At 37.9% G+C, this 22,468-nt stretch overlaps 1 protein-coding gene across 1 annotated transcript; it reads left to right on the top strand.

Annotated features, from left to right (window-relative positions):
- Positions 1-600: 600 nt before the first annotated feature.
- LOC128647816 (phenylethanolamine N-methyltransferase-like) lies at positions 601-22,257 on the top strand. The gene is made up of 3 exons (XM_053700536.1): positions 601-801; positions 11,333-11,540; positions 21,633-22,257. Exons 1-3 carry the CDS (start codon positions 648-650, stop codon positions 22,069-22,071), a joined length of 801 nt encoding a protein of 266 aa, XP_053556511.1. The 5' UTR covers positions 601-647; the 3' UTR covers positions 22,072-22,257.
- The last annotated feature ends 211 nt before the right edge of the window (positions 22,258-22,468 follow it).

Raw genomic sequence — 22,468 nt, 5'->3', positions numbered from 1 at the left:
GTATATTGCAAAAATGTTTCTATTAAAAATTGAAATGCAACCATACACATTTCAGCTTTGACCTTTCTATCCCTTTAACACAGGTGGTGCAAATGTATCATTACAGAGAAATGGGAAATCCATGTATGAGGTCTATAAACAATAAAATCCAGTAAAATAAAATAAAAAGCACCATTTTGTAATGATAAATGTAAACAAGCAGATTTTCATAATTACAAAACTAATAAATATTAAAAGGTTAGAAGGAAGCCTCAAAACATTTTGCAGCTATTACTCCTGTTTTTACCCTACTTATTTATTGGTAAAAAATGTCACCAACCACTGAATACCTATAATTTGTCTTAAATAATTTATAAGGGTTTTGTCTAATCTAGGACCTTTAAAAGACACAAAATGTCCATTAATTAATTACTAGTCTACTTGTGGTTTAATTAACATTACTTACCCCTGATTCATTTACCTCTGTTAAAGGTGGGGGATAAAAAATTTTCATAAACTTGTTCATGTCCAGATTAGCACCGCCTTTACTTATAGTGATAACTGTTTAACATTGTTACATAGTGCTGTACCTTTAAGACAGAATAAGTCTCTGCTACATAAAAAGATTCTAGCAGAACCAGTCTGGGTGTGTTCCTTACCTGACAAGCATGGCTAGTATTGAAGAGATTGGTAAAAACTATCAAAAGTTTGATCCTAAAATTTACCTCCAGAATAACTATGTTCCGCCACGAGCAGATTTTTCCAGTAAGGAAAGTGTAGTAGTATGGAAATTGGACTGTCTTGTTGCAGCTTGTGCTCAGGGTGAGTTACACATACTGTCATATTGCATGTGTTACTTGTACTGCTATTAAGTTGTAGTTAGTAATGCACATAGTAGGGTTCAAGTGTGTGTATAATGAGGTTTGAAGTCCTTTTTACATTTGTAACATACTGCTACTGTTAACTGTATAATAAACACACTTGTATAGATAACTGTCCCTGTTAAATTAAGATTTAGAAATGTTACATTTAAGAAGTAGCTGTTGCTTGGGTACAGGGATTAGGAAAGCAAAGGATATTTGGCTAGAACTGTTAAATCTTTATATGCTTGTTGCAGAATTACCAACCCCCTCAGGGGCATATTTGGTCTTAACCCCTTCACTACCAGGACTTTTAGAGAAAAACTTGCCCAAAATACTGGAGAATTTTTGCTATCGCTCCATTTAAATAGAAATAGAGCCTTGTTTTTAATTTACCTGTCAAAACTATATATATTTTTAAGTAGACAACCCAAGGTATTGATCTAGGCCCATTTTGGTATTTTTCATGCTACTATTTTACTGCCAAATGCGATCAAATAAAAAAAAAGAAAAAAAAAGTACTTTTTCACAAACTTTGAAACAGTGAAGGGGTTAATTTTTAACTTCTAGTGTACAGATTACCCTCCCACCTGACACTTTCCCTCCCTCACCCCCATTTAAAATACTGGCAGATAGGCTGCCAATATAAAAAAAAATTACATTTTTTTCTTTATATTTTCTGCTGTGTATGATCTCCCCTTACCCTCAAAGCTCCCCGAGCCCGAGTTTGTGCTATATATCCAACTTTCTTTTTCTTTCCATTTTATCTGTGGCATTACGGTGCTTTAGTCAGGTGATGAAAGGTAAAGGAAGAAACAAATGGCTAAACATTGGAATTTACTCTTATAGGGATATTCAAGTCAGGTTTTGTATTTGTATTTGTATTCATGTTGCAGCTCAATTATATTTTTTCCTAACTGGTATACGCAAAAACAAAATTAAACTTTCATGATTCATAAACAGCATATATAACATAAAAATAATTTAAAAAAAGCTTTCCATTTTATTTCTATTATCTAATTGGTTCTCTTTTTTGTTCTCTTGTTTTCCTTTGTTGAAAAGCATACACAGGTAGGCTCAGGAACAGCAGTGCACTACTGAGTTAGCTGGTGTTTGGTGGCAGCATCAATATGCCTCTTGTTATTGGCTGTCCCGATGTGTTCAGCTAGCTCGTAATATTGCATTGTTGCTCTTTCAACAAGGGATACAAAGAGAATGAAGCAAATGTGATTGTAGAAGTCAATTGGAAAGTAGTTTAAACTTGTATATGCAATTGCTGATATATACTGTGCAAGGCCAGATTGGCCTATCAGGAAATTTCCCGGTGGGCTGCAGTAGCTGGGTTCTGCTGGTGAGGCAATGCAGCTCTATCTCCTCTGAGCTATACATATTAAGGTCATAAAATATTTAATTGTAGTTTTATTTCCTAGACCATGTACTATGTGTCTAGTCAAGTCACTCTGTGAGACAAAGTTAGACACAAGGGGCGATATTACATATGGGGGGGTTGCCCGCAAAAGCTGTTATTAGTCGGATATTACTATCACATATACTGCACCGCATATAACTGCGGCACGTATATTTCACCCCTCACCTGCTATTTTTACTCCCATCAACTGACATAGAACCGGTGTCGCAAGTCGGTATAACATAATCAGCGCAAGGACTTATTCGGTGAAAATTGAGAAATTTTACTCCATTTTCACTTCGCCACACATAGGCAGGCGCAGCAAGCCTTGCGCTGAATATGTATGCACCATAACTTCCTGGAAGTCTTAAACACCTAATACATGCGCATTAACTACCTGTCAAGCACCATCCCCCACCGCAATAACTAAATAAAATGTATTAACCCCTAATCCGCCATTCAACCACATCACATTCTAACTAATAAAGTGATTAACCCCTAATCTGCCATTCACGCACAACGCAAGTAAGATAATTAAAGTATTAACCCCTAAACCGCCAACCCCCCACAATGCAAAGAATCAATCTAATCACTAACCTACCACCCCCTAACTTAACCCCAAATAAACTACCATTACCGAAAATAAAGACTATCTCCCTAAAAAAAGTAATTGGCAAAATAAAAATATCCTAACTTCCTATTAAAAAAACTAACATTACAGTAAAAATAAAAAAAGAAACCAAAGATTACAGGAAAAAAAAAATCGAATATTACAAAAAATATAAATAAATTTATAAATAAATTTATTTTTAATCTAATACCCCTATAAAAACAAAAGCCACCCCAAAATAAAAACACCGCCTAATCTACCACTAAGCTACCAATAGCCCTCAAAAGCCCTGTTTGTGTGGCACTGCCCTGAAGCAATCAGCTCTTTTACCTAAATAAAGTAAAAATTACCTCCTAAAAATACCCCGCCCAAAAAAAACGAATCTACCCATTGCCCCATAAAGGGGCATTTGTATGGGAATTGCTCTTAACCCTCGGTCCACCGTTTTTGGTTTTTGTACCACCTTGCAACACCAGGGTCAAATGGGCCCTGTACTATAGTTTGGTACAATTAATGAATAAATGTTGCATCAAGTTTTAGTATCATTTTTATTGTGAAACAGGGTAATTATGAGTTTTGAATAACCATGAAATAGTAAGGAATGCTTACTCATTTGATGATAATAAAGTGTATTCTCCATATTTTGAGCATTGTGAAGAGTATTTCATCTTTTATTATTTTGCACGTAAATTTACAGATAACGATAAAAATGATAAAGAAATTGTCAATTGAGACAAACATGAAATTTTGATGTGTAGGGCATAGGTAGTTAGAAAAGTTATGCTAAGATTATGAACAAGTTTCACTTTCCACACTTCAAACACACCACTTTCAGATGTTCTTGACATACATTTTTTTTTTTTTTTTTTTTTTTGCACACACAACACACTGTTCAAATTTTTCTGTTTTTGCTGTTAGGGCAGATACTGCAACGTGCTTTCTTTCTTGGTGGTTCTTCAAAGGTAGAAGTCAGGCCCCTCAGATACTCCAGCCAGTGCTTTCCCAAGATGTTTAAGGAAAACCTTCCTTTTGTGCTATTTACTTGCATTCCAGTCTAGTTTTAGCGACATCCAGATAATGTAGGTGTTGATAGCACTGACATCCAACATGTTATAAAATATAACCATTGGCCATCTTTTGGTCATTCGTTTAGTACTGTAAGTACAAACCATCTGATCCAACGTATCGGCGCCTCCTTTTGTCTCATTGTATGACTGAATTATCTCAGTTTTTTCTTGTCTTCTTGGTTTTGAACAGTAGGTTGGGAATGCATAGAGCTCAAGAGGGTAACAACTTTGTTGTTCTTAGGACAGTATGATGCAATCATCACGTCTTTCTGGAAACCAAACCGAGTAGAGTAAATATTTTTTAATTTTTTTTTAATTTTTTTTTTTTGTGGTCATGAATTCTTGGGGCAGTTCTTTTTTGTTTTTACATATTATTCCAACAACTGATTTTGTGATAATCGATGGAATATATTGCTTGAAAGGGCAACGACCACGAAAGGTTATTAGTGGTTCATCAACTCTCCAAGAACAAATGCTTCAGAAAGAGTGTTGACCCACAGATCAAAGCATTCTCGAATGGGCTGCAACTTATCAGTAGAACGGTTTTGTCGTCTAGCAGCAGCATCATCAAATCTCAGAACTCTGGAAATGTTCTGAAAGTGAGTTCTGCTAATTGATTTGTTCAATATTGGGCGACCATGTTCTCTGCTCCATAAATGAGACACTACTTCATTCTTACCCTTGTAGACACTGATCAAAATGAGTACACCAATAAACTTGTACAATCTATCTGTAGTTAGATTAGACCATCAAGCTCCATATACAACTGAACCTTCTTTATTGGTCCATTTACAGATGGTTTCAACAAAGGGTTTCCAGGGAAAAAAGCACAAGTGATGATTCAATTGTATCTGGCACCTGGTGTTTCTCGAATGTTGTTCACTTGCCTTGTTCTGCTTTGTGGATTGTTGATAGGCACAGAATTCTATTTTTCATTCTTATCTTTTGAATAGTAAATAGTTCTATTTCCAGATGAAGATGGCAAATCGGTTTGGGTGGTAGGTGCTGTGACGGTGCGATCATCAGAATCTGAGTTGGCTTCTACAAGGATGTCATCTATTTAGTTTTCGTCATCTGATGGCTTGCAATCTGATGCATGTTGATCTTCTTCAGAATCTAAGTTCAACAAACCAAGAATTTCTTCATTACTGAGGCGTTTACGAGCCGTGATGAAACTACACCACCAAGTCAGGAAAGCATAACAAATCTTCAAAAGCTAAGAAAGCAAGTTCTAACATGCAGAAACATGTCCTAACTTGCAGACTGAGACAGGCTAACAGAGTGCAGTACAGTAATTGTGTGACTTGAGTTATAACGGATAAACCATTGAAGAGCAATATGGGTCTGATGGACCCTGCCAGTGTACAATGCTATAATTTGAATTTACAGGAAAAGTGTAAATACAAAAAATGAATGCTTTAATATTTATAACTGTCTTATTAGCAGTAAAAAAGTAATAAATTACATTAAAAAACACACAAAATAAACTACCTACAGGGTCCACTGTACCCTGCCAGTAGATCAAGGGTTAAAAGGGCAATCGGCTCTTTTGCTCTCCATTAAAATAAAAAAGCTCTTAACTAAAAAAAATAAAAAATAAAACAACCCCAATTCTAACCCCGAAATAGGTACTCGCCATTCCTGAAGTCCGGCGGTTAAGATCTTCATCCAGCGCAGGGGCATCTTCCTCCTTCATCCGGAAGAACGGCGGCCACGGAGACATCCAGTGTGGAGGATTCTCTTCATGTGATCAAATCAGCCAATAGGATTTAAGCAGTTCTCATCCTATTGGCTTAATTAAAAGTTTCACCCAAAAGTACCTCAATATAAAACTGGTACCTTTTACATTCAATCTTCAGTGTGAGGCTGACATCGCATGAAGGGGATCCTCCATGCTTTTTATTAAAAACTAATATTTATTCTGGAAAAAAATATTGTGGGTAGTATCCCAGTAAGAAATATGTGGTTTGTGCATTCTGTGGACCCAACAGAAAATAGGGTTGGTCTTCAAATTTTTTTATGGTTGCTTTTCATTCAAAGTCCAGCTCTGATATTGTGTGCATGTATATCTATCTACACATATATCTGGCTGTGTGTAATTAATAAATATATAATACAATTATGTTAAAGGGACAGTCTAGTCAAAATTAAACTTTTATGATTCAGAGCATGCAATTTTAAACAACTTTCAAATTTACTTTAATCATCAAATTTGCTTTGTTCCCATGGTGGTATTTTTGAAAAGCTAAACCTAGGTAGGATCAAACTGATTTCTAAACTGTTGAAAACCACCTCTTAGCTCAGCATTTTTAAAGTTTTTCACAGTTAGACAGGCCTAGTTCATGTGTGTCATAGATAGCACTGATTGGCTAAACTGCATGTCTGTCAAAAGCACTGAGATAAGGGGGCAGTCTGCAGAGGCTTAGATACAAGGTAATCACAGAGCTAAAAAGTATATTAAAGGGCCATGATACCCAAATGTTGAAACACTTGAAAGTGATGCAACATGGCTGTAAAAAGACGACCAGAAAATATCACCTGAACATCTCTATGTAAAAAAAAAAATATATATATTTTACCTCAAAATGTCCTAAGTATTCAAACCCCATTGCAAAGGACTTTAAGACTTTAAGCAGCAAATCAGTATGTCTGTCCCGGGACAGCTAAGGGAGTAAGCTTTCGTGCACTCCTCTTATTTCCGTATTCAGTGTAAGGAAGTTTACAATGAAATCTCATGAGATCACAGTAAGAGTTCATGACCTCAGCACTGCTGATGCTGACTGGCTGCTGTTCATTTCTTCTTTTTTTTTTTTTTTTTTTAATCTGCATCTGTGCAGCAGCTGAAGTTTTTTTTTACACAGAACTTATTCTGGTGAGCTTAGGAAATTGTGAGGTAAAATATCTTCCTTTTTTACATAGAGATGCTCAGGTGATATTTTCCTGTCAGCTTTTTACAGTTTCAGTTTTTAAGTTATTTAGCATATGAGTATTATGTCCCTTTAATAGAACGGTGTTGGTTATGTAAAACTGGTGAATGGGTAATAAAAGGATTATCTTTTAACACAATAACAATTCTGGTGCAGACTGTCCCTTTAAATTATATAGGTTGAACTTGATGGAATTTTTTTTTTTCCCCAACCTCATCTGTCACACATCAAGGGGTCGATCCGATAAAAATCGTCGCCCGCAAAAGCTGGCGACGCCAATATTTGCGCGGGTTTGGTATCCTATATACGGCGTAACCTAGAAGTTACGCGCGTATATTTCTGCCGTCGCCCGTAGTTTTTTGGGCTATAGGCAGGTATACCAAACCAGCGCAGTTTGGTATCCAATATGCAGCGTAAGGACTTACGTGGCGAAAATGGAGAAAACTTACTCCATTTTCACCTCGCCACAAAAAGCAGCCGTAAGAAGCCTTACACTGACTATTGGAGCCCCGTAACTCCCTAAACTGGCTGCTAAAATAAACCTAACGCATGCACAATGTCTATCTACCTGTCAACCGCGATCCCCCCCCCCCCGAAATCCCTAATAAAGTTATTAACCCCTAAACCGCCGCTCACGGACCCCGCCGCCATCTACATAAACTAACCCCCTACTGTGAGCCCCTAAAACCGCCGCCATCTACCTTATCTATCCCCTAATCTGACCCCTTACACCGCCGCCACCTATATAAACATTATTAACCCCTAACCTAATCCCCCTATACCGCCTCCAGCTATATTAATATTATTAACCCCTAATGTAAGCCACTTACACCGCCGCCATCTCTATTAAAATGATTAACCCCTTATTTAATCTACCTACCCCGCCGCCAGCTATATTATCTATATTAACCCTAAGTATATTATAGTTAATATAGGTATTACATTATATATATTAACTATATTAACCCTAATTATATTAGGGTTAATATAGTTACTATAGTATTTATATTAACTCTATCTAACCCTAACACCCCTAACTAAATTTATATTAAATTAATCTAATTCATTTATAAACTAAAATGTTCCTATTTAAATCTAAATACTTACCTATAACATAAACCCTAAGATAGCTACAATATAATTAATAATTACATTGTAGCTATGTTAGGGTTAATATTTATTTTACAGGTAAATTGTTAATTATTTTAACTAGGTATAATAGCTATTAAATAGTTATTAACTATTTAATATCTACCTAGTTAAAATAATTACCCAATTACCTGTAAAATAAATCCTAACCTAAGTTACAAATACACCTACACTATCAATAAATTAAATAAACTACAAACATCTATCTAAAAATACAATTAAATTAACTAAACTAAATTACAAAAAAAAACAAACACTAAATTACAAAAAATAAAAAAAGATTACAAGATTTTTAAGCTAATTACACCTATTCTAAGCCCCCTAATAAAATAATAAACCCCCAAAATAAAAAAAATTCCCTGCCCTATTCTAAATTAAACAAATTTCAAAGCTCTTTACCTTACCAGCCCTTAAAAGGGCCTTTTGTGGGGCATGCCCCAAAGAATTCAACTCTTTTGCATACAAATACAATACCCCTATTCTAAAACCACCCAAACCCCCCTTAAAAAAGCCTAACACTACCCCCCTGAAGATCTCCCTACCTTGTCTTCACCACACCGGGCCGAACTCCTGATCCGATCCGGGCGATGTCTTCCTCCAAGCGGCAAAGAAGAATTCTTCCTCCGGCGATGTCTTCCTCCAAGCGGCAAAGAAGAATTCTTCCTCCGGCGATGTCTTCCTCCAAGCGGCAGCAAAGTCTTCATTCTTCCGGTGGCATCTTCAATCTTCTTTCTTCGCTCCGCCGCCGCGGAGCATCCATCCCGGGCCGACTACTGAACTTGGAATGAGGTACCTTTAAATGACGTCATCCAAGATGGCGTCCGCCGAATTCCGATTGGCTGATAGGATTCTATCAGCCAATCGGAATTAAGTTAAAAAAATCTGATTGGCTGATTGAATCAGCCAATCAGATTGAGCTCGCATTCTATTGGCTGTTCCGATCAGCCAATAGAATGCGAGCTCAATCTGATTGGCTGATTGGATCAGCCAATCGGATTGAACTTGAATCTGATTGGCTGATTCAATCAGCCAATAAGATTTTTTTAACTTAATTCCGATTGGCTGATAGAATCCTATAAGCCAATCGGAATTCGGCGGACGCCATCTTGGATGACGTCATTTAAAGGTACCTCATTCCAAGTTCAGTAGTCGGCCGGGATGGATGCTCCGCAGCGGCGGAGCGAAGAAAGAAGATTGAAGATGCCACCGGAAGAATGAAGACTTTGCTGCCGCTTGTAGGAAGACGTCGCCGGAGGAAGAATTCTTCTTTGCCGCTTGGAGGAAGACATCGCCCGGATCGGATCAGGAGTTCGGCCCGGTGTGGTGAAGACAAGGTAGGGAGATCTTCAGGGGGGTAGTGTTAGGCTTTTTTAAGGGGGGTTTGGGTGGTTTTAGAATAGGGGTATGTGGGTGGTGGGTTGTAATGGGGCGGGGGTATTGTATTTGTATGCAAAAGAGCTGAATTCTTTGGGGCATGCCCCACAAAAGGCCCTTTTAAGGGCTGGTAAGGTAAAGAGCTTTGAAATTTGTTTAATTTAGAATAGGGCAGGGAATTTTTTTTATTTTGGGGGGCTTTATTATTTTATTAGGGGGCTTAGAATAGGTGTAATTAGCTTAAAAATCTTGTAATCTTTTTTTTATTTTTTGTAATTTAGTTTAGTTAATTTAATTGTATTTTTAGATAGATGTTTGTAGTTTATTTAATTTATTGATAGTGTAGGTGTATTTGTAACTTAGGTTAGGATTTATTTTACAGGTAATTGGGTAATTATTTTAACTAGGTAGATATTAAATAGTTAATAACTATTTAATAGCTATTATACCTAGTTAAAATAATTAACTATTTACCTGTAAAATAAATATTAACCCTAACATAGCTACAATGTAATTATTAATTATATTGTAGCTATCTTAGGGTTTATTTTATAGGTAAGTATTTAGATTTAAATAGGAATATTTTAGTTTATAAATGAATTAGATTAATTTAATATAAATTTAGTTAGGGGTGTTAGGGTTAGATAGAGTTAATATAGTTAATATAAATACTATAGTAACTATATTAACTATATTAACCCTAATATAATTAGGGTTAATATATATAATGTAATACCTATATTAACTATAATATACTTAGGGTTAATATAGATAATATAGCTGGCGGCGGGGTAGGTAGATTAAATTAGGGGTTAATCATTTTAATAGAGATGGCGGCGGTGTAAGGGGCTTACATTGGGGGTTAATAATTTTAATATAGATGGCGGCGGTGTTAGGGGCTCACTTTAGGGGGTTATAGATATAATATAGCTGGCGGCGGGGTACGGGAGCGGCGGTTTAGGGGTTAATAACTTTATTAGGTTGCGGCGGGGTACGGGAGCGGCGGTTTAGGGGTTAATAGCTTTTTTATTGTTAGGATAGTGAGGGGGGATAGCGGATAGAGGGTTAGACGTGTCGGGCTTTGTTAGGGAGGCGTGTTAGACTTGTCGGGCTATGTTAGGGAGGCGTGTTAGACAGTGCGGGTGTTTTAGACTTTAGTCAGGTTTTATAGGCGCCGGCAGTTTCTAACGTGCCGCAAGTCACTGGCGACGCCAGAAATTTGTACTTACGCAGATTTCTGGACATCGCTGGTTTGTCAGACTTACGGCACGTTAGCATCTGACGGCGACTTATATGGGATAGCTCGAGTTGCGAGCTAAAACTGCGGGCGACGCCGGTTCCCTCGCTTGCGCCGCAAACTGCGATCTATATCGGATCGCGCCCCAAACCCTGTTTTTCAGATCTATGAATTTGTTTGAAACTTGCTTTTCTCAGTGACTACTAGAAAAACAGTCTCAACATTGAAAAAAAATTGCTACCACTAACACACTGCACCAATCATTACAAAATGTGGCCTACTGATCTATTTTATTGTCTAGTATGTGCATTTTGTTACATGAAATTGGTGTAATCGTTTTTAATTTAAGTGTTGAAAAAGTTTTATGCTCCACTTTCTTATACAAAAATGTTTCAGAACTACATTTCCCATGATGCTCAATTAGACTGCAGAGTGCCGAAACATCTGGGGTTCCAAGGTTAGCCATTACTGGTCTGGAGGGTGCTTATTTTCTCATGAAAAATGAGTGGTTCCTGAGATGTAAAGCTAACACATGCTTATGGACAGCAGATAAATGTGGAAGTTATAGACTCAGATATTAGTCTGTGTAAGGTGAAAGACTGGGATCATCTGCATTAGCATGCTGTTACCTGATGTGTGTATGAAATGGATATAATAAGCCAACTAAAAGTTCACTGTATAAAAAAAAAAAACAATAACCCTGTCACTTCTCTCCCATTAGGTGACATTGGCGGACGTACCCTGGTAGACATAGGCTCTGGTCCCACAATATACCAGATACTGAGTGCCTTTGAGCTTTTTGACGAAGTGATCATTTCTGATTATCTGGAAGTGAATCGAAATGAGATCAAGAGTTGGCTTCAGGATGAATCGGGAGCATTTGACTGGAGCCCTTACTTTAAACATGTCTGCAGCCTGGAAGGGAAAGGGTAATAGCACACAACTGTTGGTATTCATTAGAAGCATTAATTAAATGGACTTAAAACTTCTTTTGTTTTTTTCTTCTATGAGTCAGTGCATATAATTTTAAACAACTTTCCAATTTGCGTCTATTATCAAATTTGCTTCATTCTCTTGGTTTTGTTGTTTGGAGGAACATAAATGCACTACTGGAAGCTAGCTGAGCACATTGGGTAAACCATTGACAAGGCAGCTATGTGCAGCCACCAATCAGCAGCTAGCTCCCAGTTGTGCATTGTTGTTCCTGAGCCTACCTAGGTATTATTTCTAACAAAGGATACCAGTAGTGCAAAGCAAATTAGATAATAGAAGTAAATTGGATTTTTTTTTTTTAAATTGCATGTTCTATATTAATTATGAAAAAAAATGTGGGTTTGATATCCCTTTGACATTTGTTACTGACATGTAATTAAGTTGCTTTTATTCCTGAGTAGTCTGCTTCGACTATACTGTTGAGACTATGTCATATTAACACATGGTCAGGGGATACATAACAATTTTGGATTTCATATCCCTTTAATAAATTATTTCATAATTCAGATAGAGCATGTGATTATAAACGACTTTCTAATTTGCATCTGTTAATTTTTCTTTATTTGTATGCAAGAATTTCAGCCATCAGCAAGAGCACTAGATGGCAGCACTATTTCCTGTCATGTAGTGGTCTAGACCAGGGGTCGCCAACCTTTTGGATCTCAGGAGCCACTAAATTCACAATTTTGAATACTCGCTCTGTCTGTAACAAACTTACAACTGTTCACGACCTGTTTGATTCCAACTCATTCAACCTTTTGGCAATTACTGAAACCTGGCTATCTTACTCTGACACTGCTTATATTGCTGCTCTCACACACGGTGGTCTCCACTTTAGCCACACACCTAGCCAGGTGAGACACGGTGGGGTTGTTGGGATCTTACTCTTTCCCCCCCCCCCCCGCTCCTATCAATACATCTCTCCTTTTCTTCCTTTGAAGTCCACTACATTCGCCTGTTCTCCCCCCATCTCTCTTAGTAGCAGTTATCTATCGCCCCCCTGGACCAACCTCCTAATTCCTTGACAACTTTGTTGCCTGGCATCCTTATTTTTTCTCGACAAATACATCTACTCTAATTCTGGGGACTTCAACATTCCCATTGATAACCCATCTGCTCACGCTGCCTCTAAACTTTTCTAACTAACTCCTTCGGCCTCTCACAATCCACCCTACTCACCGTGATGGACACTCTATTAATCTGGTATTCTCCTATCTCTGCTCTCTCTCTGATGTTGCCTGTCACCCATTTCCCATCTCAGACCACCATCTGCTCACTCTTAATATACAGACTAAACCTACTTCTCGCCCCAGCAACTATAGAAATCTGTACACTGTGTGGATCCTTTCCAGCTTTCCAACCTTATTCAAAAACACCTCCCCAAAAACGTCCACAATATCCTGCACCGACCTTGCTACAACCCACTATAACAATACTCTCTCCTCTGCACTTGACACTCTTGCTCCTCCCCAACTATGCAAAGCCCCACTTCGTCAGCTCCAGCCCTGGCACTCTCGGCAAACGCGCCACCTACAATAATGCTCCTGCACTGCTGAACGTGCCTGGAGGAAATCACACTCTGAAACTGATTTCATCCACTGTAAGTTAATTCTTTATTCGTACACCTCTTCCCTTAGCTTAGCTAAGCAAACCTACTTCTCTTCTTATATCCACTCACTCCTCAAACACTCTTATCCAATTGTAACTGTCTCCTCTACCCACCTGCACCACCCCTTCATCTGCATTCAGTGCTCAAGACCTGACTGACTACTTTAATTAAAAAAAAAAAAAACTTACCATTCGAAGCGACATCCCAACAAAAGCCTGCAATCTCCCAACTTTGCTCCCAGTCACCCCCTCTGCCACTTTCTACACCCTCCTCCCATCCACAGAGTGAAGTGGGTTCCCTTTTTTGTCTTCCTCACTACCTGCCCACTTGACCCTATTCCTTCTGTCTCTCACCCTCATGCCAGCTCTTAATCACATATTCAACCTATCCCTATCTACTGGTTTATTCCCTGCCTCCTTCAAACATGCAAAGGTCACCCCCATCCTCAAAAAAAAAAAACCTCCCTTGACCCTAACTCTCCTGCAAATTACCGCCCCATATCACTGCTCCCGCTAGCATCAATCCTTGAAAAACTAGTTTTGGATCGCCTAACCCACAACTCATTGCTCAACCCCCTGCAATCTGACTTCCATCCCCAACACTCAACTGAAACTGCCCTCACCAAGGTTACTAACTATCTCCTTTCTGCTAAAAATAATGCCTACTACTCTATACTCATCTTACTTGACCTCTCTGCTGCCTTTGATACTGTTGACCATCCCCTCCTCCTATGGACTCTCAGCTCTCTTGGGCTCTGTAACTCTGCCCTCTCCTGGGCAAGCGACTGCTTATCTGGAATTTCCTCCTGGATGGCCTCTCACCACCTAAAAATAAACATGTCCAAGATCGAACTACTTCTAATCCCCCCGCTAACTCTACTTCAGTTTCTTATTTTTCTATCACTGTTGGCGGCACCACTATCTCCCCATCACCCCAAGTCCGCTGCCTTGGAGTCACACTTGATTTACATCTGTCCTTCATTCCCCACATCCCATTGCTCTCTTTATCCTGCCGCAACCACCTAAAAAATATCTCCAAAATGTGTCAGTTTCTGAGCGCAGAAACTAGTAAACGGCTAATCCACTCCCTGGTAATTTCCTAATATACTGTAATCTACTAACTGGCCTCCCTCTCCTGCCTCTCCCCCTTCAATCAATCCTAAATGCCTCTGCCAGGCTAATTAACCCCAAATTCTCCCCCTGACCTACAAAGCCCTCACCAATGCTGCCCCACTCTACCTGTCCTCACTCATCAACAAATAAACTAAGATCCAACAATGACCTGCTCCTTGCATCCTCTACATCACCTCCTCCGATGCTAGACTACAGGACTTCTCTTGTGCGTCACCAACCCTCTGGAAACCACTTCCTCGAGCTGTCAGACTTTCCCTTGACCTGTCCTCCTTTTAAACGCTTTGTAAAGACCTTTTTTTTTTTTTTTTTTTCAGGGAAGCTTATCACCCAACTCAGTAACAGATGAATTTCACTTCACCCTAACAGTTGCCCTAATCTATCTCCTCACTAATGTCATCCTCACCCTTTGCAGTCCCCACCTCCTGTTTCCCATCCTACTACCAATCTAGATTGTAAATTCCCAGTGGAATAGAGCCCCCTGTATTTGTCTGTAAAATGTTCTTATTGTACTGTTTCTCCTTTGTACTTTTACCTTTTTGTACCCATGGACAGCGCTGCGGAATCTGTTGGTGTTTTATAAATAATAAAAATGCAGAATATGAATATTTGCCCATGCCTAGTCATTTCTGTATTTAATTTTAATTCCCTCCCCCCCCCCCCCCCCATTAATGCTGGCTCCAATTTTATATGAAACCTGTGCTTGTTATGGAAAGATGAGACGTCAAATGCAGGAAGGGGAAAGAAAAACGGACTAAGAGGGGATTACTAGCGCTCAAACTCCTATCAGTGTAACATGCTGTATTAAGACAGCTAGTATCAAGTATCTATTAGGTATTTAAAACATATGAACTTTATTATTACTTGTTAAAATAAATTATATGAGTGGTGATAAATATCACCAACATTCACACCAATATAAAAATAAAACCAATTATGCTGCTACTATTTACATAAACACCCTACAAGCTACACAAGCCAAAAGGTGAAAGCCCCCATGTATTCCTGGCCGATAACCGGATACTTCGGTTTCAGGTGACAGAGGCAAACACCTAAGGCTTATAGTACAAGTAGACACGTAAGGGTGATAAGATAAAAAAAAGGATTCAATAAGATTCTAAGAACCTCACAAACGAGTTTCAGCCGTTATGCTGGCCTTTGTCAATGTGTTCAGATTCAAAGTGGCAAGCCGAATGTCCGTGGTAGCCTCTTAATAAACCCATCCCTGTACATATTACAGCCAATTGTCAGCGTTTATTTCCAACGCCCCCATTGTCAGCCTATTAGAGAAGAACCCGTAGAGGCAAGGGTAAAAGGGCCAAGAACAAGAAAACAAGTGAAATTCCACTCCAAAACACAGAACAAGACAATCAAATCAAACAAACAGAATTAAATGTAATTAATTTAACTGATAAAACACTAACTAACATGCAAATCTCAGTTCTCAAGAAGGGTCTCACATTTGTACCCACACCAATATTTGATAAGTTTAAAACCATTAAAGATGTTCATTTGTTTACAAGGAAAGCATTGCTTAAAAAGTATTTTGCCAATAATACAAGTAATGAATCATTAGATAAGGCAGATTTGTCTGCCATCAGTGACCTACTTAGTTTAATGGAGGATACAGATGATGTCAATACACAGATTACACAGGGGAGTACTAATTGGAGAGATATATTGAGAACAAAGTCAAGATTTGTTCCACCAAGTAGTATTTCACACAACACTGCCTCTTTTCTTGACTTGGTCTGTCAAGACATTCTTAGTCTACCTGAAAATGTAGAACCAAAAGTTCAAAATGTATCTGCTGAAGAAAAACAAGCACTTAAAGACCTTACACAATGGTCAGATACCCAGATTAAGTTAAGTGATAAAGGGGGCAATATTGTTCTATGGCCTATCTCCATGTATTTGGAGGAAGCTAAGATACAACTTGGTAATAAAAAGAACTATGTAAATCTCTTTAGCAACACTACTGACTGTTTTCTGAAACAATATAACAAATTGATATCATCGGCACTATCTCTAAGCATCATTGATAATACGGAGTTTAAATTTCTTGAGGTCAATCAACCCAAGATAGCAACTCTATACCTACCTATTACCCAAGATTCACAAAAATATGGTATGTCCTCCCGGACGACCAATAGTCTCGGGTATAGGATCATTGACAGAGAAAGCCAGTAAGTATATTGATGCCAGATTACGTTATGTGGTTGAATCATTGCCTTCATACACAAGAGATACAATGCATGTGTTAAATAAAATCAATAATATCTCTATAACATCTAATTCCATACTGGTGACTTGTGATGTAGAATCCCTCTACACCAGCATAGAGACTGTATGGGGGTGTAAAGCGGTATCACACTACCTGTCAAAAAAACGACTCTATATCTAATGAGAACAAGGAATTCATAATTGAATTATTAGAGTTCGTTTTAAGACATAATTATTTTGTTTTTGACGAGAGATTTTACTTGCAGACATGCGGAACGGCGATGGGGACATCGTGTGCCCCGACATACGCCAATATATACCTGGGCTGGTGGGAAGAAACTATAGTGTTTCATGAATCTATGAAAAAGTTTACTCCATTCATTTCCCACTGGTCCAGGTATATTGATGATATCTTCTTTGTGTGGGAGGGATCTAATGAATTACTACTGGAATTTGTTTCGGTACTGAATAGGAATCCTCTAGGATTATATCTCACTATGGTTAGCGATAAGTCAAAGGTGGAATTTCTAGATTTAACCATCAGGATTGTTGATGAACATCTTGTAACCAACACATATAGAAAACCAACATCAACAAATAATATCCTGAGAGCAGATAGTTTCCACCATCCAAACACTATACGTAGCTTGCCAATTGGTGAATATTTGAGGATCCACCGAAACTGTTCTAGTATAGAATCATTTAAATCAGCCGCACAGGACCTAAAAGAAAGGTTACTACAGAGAGGGTACACAAAGAAAGCATTGCAAAAGCTTACAATAGAGCATTACAAAAAGATAGAATGGAACTCTTAAAGCCAAAAAGTACCCAACCATCTGATCCGTTAAGGTTCATATCCACATACACTAGCCACAGTCATATATTTTCAAACATAATGAAAAAACACTGGCATGTCCTAGGAAGTGACGAGATTTTACAAACTATAATTCCTGATAAACCTCTGTTTACTTACAGATGGCCAAATAATCTCAGATTGTCTTACAACTAGCCACTTCAACTGAAATGCTCACAAAACCCCTATATATAAGGGATCAGTAGCATGTGGACATTGCAGTATATGTGTTTATACGCAAAAAAAGAAATTCATAGTAGATAGATTAAACAAGAAATGGTTCATCAAGAATCACATTAACTGTAAGAGCATGAATGGGATTTATTGTTTATCTTGTGAATGTAATCTTATCTACGTTGGAATGACTACCAGATGCCTGGGTACCAGGATGACTGAGCACCTTAGTAACATCAGGTTGGCTGAACGTGATGTGGAGGATGTTAGAAAGATTACTAGTGTTGCTAAGCACTTTCTACAGAAACACAATGGAAAAACTCAGAGCTTCAAATATTGGGGCTTAGAGTCCATTAAACCTGGGATCAGAGGTGGGGACACTGAAATGGCATTATTAAAGAAGGAAGCAAGGTGGATATTCAGATTAAATTCTGTTATGCCATCAGGCATGAATGAGTACAATAACTTTTGGGTATACCTTTAATCTAGGCTCTTTATTGGTAGTATTTTTTATTCATAAAACTAGGGTCCCGAATAGAAGAGAATTGGAATATGCACTTTGTATAATTGCAGATTATCTTCTATATATAAGGGAACAAAAACAACTAAAATGGCATACACTCATATTAATGAACATGCCATTTTTATATAATTATGAATATGTTACGGCTACATATATCAATGAGCATTGGATATACCCTGTGGTAAGATATGCACCCAGAAAGGGGTGATACCTATTCTGTACAACTAGTAAATTTCTAGAACCCAAATTACAGAGTACAGGTGGCCCTCGTTTTACAACGGTTCAATTTACACCGTTTCAGAATAACAACCTTTTTTTTCCAGTCATGTGACTGCTATTAAAAAGCATTGAGAAGCAGTTAATTTATTAAAATAGCCAGTAGCCGGAGCTGTCTGCTTGTGTTGCTGCAAAGCCAAGCAAGCTGAAATTAATCAGTTTAACCAGACCTGAGCTATCAAGCAGATTTCAAAGGAACAAGATCTTCCTGTCTATAAATCAGTCCAGATTGGAATGCATAGAAAGAACTGTTTGCAGAAAAATGCAAGTGAAGTCTGTGTTGTGTGATTATTGTATTAGGTTCATAATGCTGTTTAGCAAATGTTTTTGTTAATTTAACTTAAAATTATCACACAACACAGAATATATAATTAAACTATTAGGTTTATAATGCTTTGAAGTCTTCATTTCAAAGTTTTAAAAATAATGTATTAGGTGTTACTTATGACAATTTTGAGAGGGGCCTGGAACCTATCTGCCTCACTTAACATTGACTTACATTATAAACTGGGTTTCAATTTACAATGGTTTTGATTTACAACCATTCCTTCTGGAACCTAACCCCGGCGTAAACTGAGGGCTACCTGTATATAGAGGTGGTTCTAAAGTTTAATATACAGTGAGCATGTAGGTTCCCTCATTATGTATATGTATTATATTAGCTTTTATATTGGGGCTAATGAATAATCATAGATATAATTTGGTGCTTTGCTTGACATATGGTACCACTATAGGATATGAGTATAATTATACATAATTAATAATATTCTGTGTGTGCATGTCTTAATCAATGAGTTATGAACTAGTACTTTCTTTCCTTCATATGTACCTGTCATATATATATATATATATATATATATATATATATCCTAGATAAGAATACGTATCTCTCACGCCTTAAACCCATATTGTTTGAGATATGAGTCTCAGCAAGAGAGGATATGAATCTGCCTGGTGCTAATTAGCTGGTCAATGAGACTAGTATGCTATGGTTCCTGTTTACGCTTTGCAATAATTGTCAGTGTGTTATTGAATATATATAGCATAGGGGACCACTTATTACTAGGGTGGACCCTCAATAACTATACATTGGGTTTGGTATAGACCGCACTGGGCTGAATGATGGAATGACTTGGAGCATTTATTGCAATAACAACCAGTGACTAGTGTGAGATATTTTTTATACATAATATACTCACATAAAAAGCATTGTATAATTGTTCTATCTGAGGCTCTAGATTTCAGTGCGATCATATCACAGTGAATTTACTGGTAACATCACAATGTTAGTGCCACATTAATAGCGTCTGAAAGATTAAGAATCTATAACAGGGGGCGTGCAGTCTAGTGGGCGTGTCAAAGAACCGTACTTATACTCACTGATCGGTCGGGCAGTTTATATACAGCCTATTTATACTTATAGCCTTGTTGAACTATTTGAGGGTGGTATTATGGGACGATGCGATCACATCGTATGAAAGTTAAGTGTAACATGCGGTGCGATTATTGCGATTATTATCCTTACAACGTCTCATAGTCTAAGGATTCCTGACAGGGGGTGTGTATTTGATGGGCGTGTTAGACAACGTCACTCAACTTCTACCCAACCCGATCTTGCTATGCATTAACAAGGAGGCTAATTATAATTGTTACATCTAATAGGCTGACAATGGGGGCGTTGGAAATAAACGCTGACAATTGGCTGTAATATGTACAGGGATGGGTTTATTAAGAGGCTACCACGGACATTCAGCTTGCCACTTTGAATCTGAGCACATTGAAAAAGGCCAGCATAACGGCCGAAACGCGTTTGTGAGGTTCTTAGAACCCTATTGAATCCTTTTTTTTATCACCCTTACGTGTCTACTTATACTATAAGCCTTAGGTGTTTGCCTCTGTCACCTGAAGCCGAAGTATCCGGTTATCGGCCAGGAATACAGGGGGGCTTTCACCTTTTGGCTTGTGTAGCTTGTAGGGTATTTATGTAAATAGTAGCAGCATAATTGATTTTATTTTTATATTGGTGTGAATGTTGGTGATGTTTATTATTACTTGTTAAAATAAATTATATGAGTGGTGATAAAGTTCATATGTTTTAAATACCTAATAGATACTTGATACTAGCTGTCTTAATACAGCATGTTACACTGATAGGAGTTTGAGTGCTAGTAATCCCTTCTTAGTCCCTTTTTCTTTCCCCTTCCTGCATTTGACATATTACTTAAAGGGGCAGCACCAACGTTTCACAGATACCTTCAAGACTCCTATAATTACCTTAGACACTGTGCCAATCGTTTGTCCTAAAAGATATGAGAGACGCCAGTTTCTGTACAGATAGCATATCACCTCCATAGATGTTTCTGTCCCCTATCTTATAAAGTTAACAAGTGCCATTTTTCAATCGCTACAACATTATTGTGCAAATTTTGTGCATTGCAGAAAGATTTTAAAGTTCAAAAATCATTGCTATAATAGTTTGCTATATTGCAAACTCTCTTGGTTTGCTAAACGCTTAGGCAGCATTATCAGGCAGTCAATATCAAAGCTGAAACAAAAATAAAATATATTTTAAAGGGACACAGATTAGAAAGTCAACAATATAATGAAAATGCATAGTCTATTTAGGTTGCTGTAAACAATGTTTAAAATATTATCATTAAAAGCTAATTATTATGATGCTTTGTATCCTAGAAACACTTTCACAAAAATAATGTAATAAATTAGGCTTCCTGTCTTCTGGTCAACTGCAGCAGCCAATGTGAATGGGAGTTTAAAGTGATACAAATGACTGAGGTAGAGGTAATCTGCTCCACAGCCTTGGCTACCTAAGGGTCATACCTATATAATAAACACTGCCTTAAAGGGGTATGGATGTCAAAATTCAACTTTATGATTCAGATAGAGAATCTAATTTTAAGACACTTTTTTTTAACTGACTTTGTTCTTTTGGTAATTCTTAGTCAAAAATACGTACATAACCTACAATACTGGGAGCTAGCTGGTGATTGGTGGCTACACACATCTGTCTCCTGTCATTGGTTCACCAGATGTTGTGAGCTAGCTCCCAGTAGTGCAGTTATATACAAGCAATAGAGCAACAATAAAATGCCCTAACATTAGAACATGTTCTTTTTGCCCTTCTGTATCCCTTTTAATCTCAATGGTTTATCAAGTGATTTTTATAATACTTTATTTTTTGTTGGACATCTTCTCACTCTGCTATTTTCATCCCTCCAACAGGGAGCTCTGGCAAGATAAGCAGAAGCGTCTGCGTGAAAAAGTTTCAAGAGTAATACCGGTTGATATCCACAAGCCCCAACCTCTGGGAGAAGAAGTAACTGATGGCTCTGTAGATGGGTTGGTGACCTCTTTTTGCTTAGAGGCGTGTAGCCCTGACAAAGAAGCATTTGAATGTTCACTTAAGAATATTAGTCAGCTTTTAAAGCCTGGGGGCCACTTGCTACAAATAGGGGCCCTAGAAGAGTCTTATTATACAGCAGGAGAGGCTCAATTAAATGTGGTGCCATTAAAAGAAATAGATGTTCGGACTGCACTCTGTAATGCTGGCTATGAGATCCGAGATTTCCAAGTTTATTCCATGCCAGCAAGCATGAACATTGGTGTTGATGATGTGTCAGGGATATTCTTTGCATGGGCTCAGAAACTGCAACCAAAGTAACTCTGTACAAAGCGCATGTCCCACACATGCCACAACCCTTATTACAGGTTACTGGTTTTTGCTTTACCGGTTACCACAAGGGTGCCTCATATTTGTACACTTGTTGCTGTATGTTGTGCTTAATAGCAATACTATACAAGCATGTCAACACTGAACCTTTAAATAAATGCTGCATTATCTGTACAAGCTATGCCTTTTGTAGATGTGTGCCTGTCAAGGAAAACCGGTCTAGATTCAGAGAATTTGAAATGTAATGAGATAAATGTATCTGTTTTCAATTGATTCAGCAAGGTCTTGAGCTACTTCTTCTTCTTCTTCTTCTTCTTCTGTATCAAAAAAATGACAATGTAGGGAGTTTTAAATCTAGTGAAGCTAGGCCAATGCCCTTCACAAAAAA

This window comes from Bombina bombina, chromosome 2, assembly GCF_027579735.1.
Source record: "Bombina bombina isolate aBomBom1 chromosome 2, aBomBom1.pri, whole genome shotgun sequence".
Classification (NCBI taxonomy): Eukaryota; Metazoa; Chordata; class Amphibia; order Anura; family Bombinatoridae; genus Bombina; species Bombina bombina.
This window is presented reverse-complemented; position numbering and strand designations above follow the sequence as displayed.

Bases quoted from the DNA above. Each gene is read 5' to 3' on its own strand.
- LOC128647816 (XM_053700536.1), top strand. From the start codon at position 648: ATGGCTAGTATTGAAGAGATTGGTAAAAACTATCAAAAGTTTGATCCT. The intron at 802-11,332 runs GTGAGTTACACA...CTCTCCCATTAG, and splicing joins TGTTGCAGCTTGTGCTCAGG to GTGACATTGGCGGACGTACC. The intron at 11,541-21,632 runs GTAATAGCACAC...TCCCTCCAACAG, and splicing joins TGCAGCCTGGAAGGGAAAGG to GGAGCTCTGGCAAGATAAGC.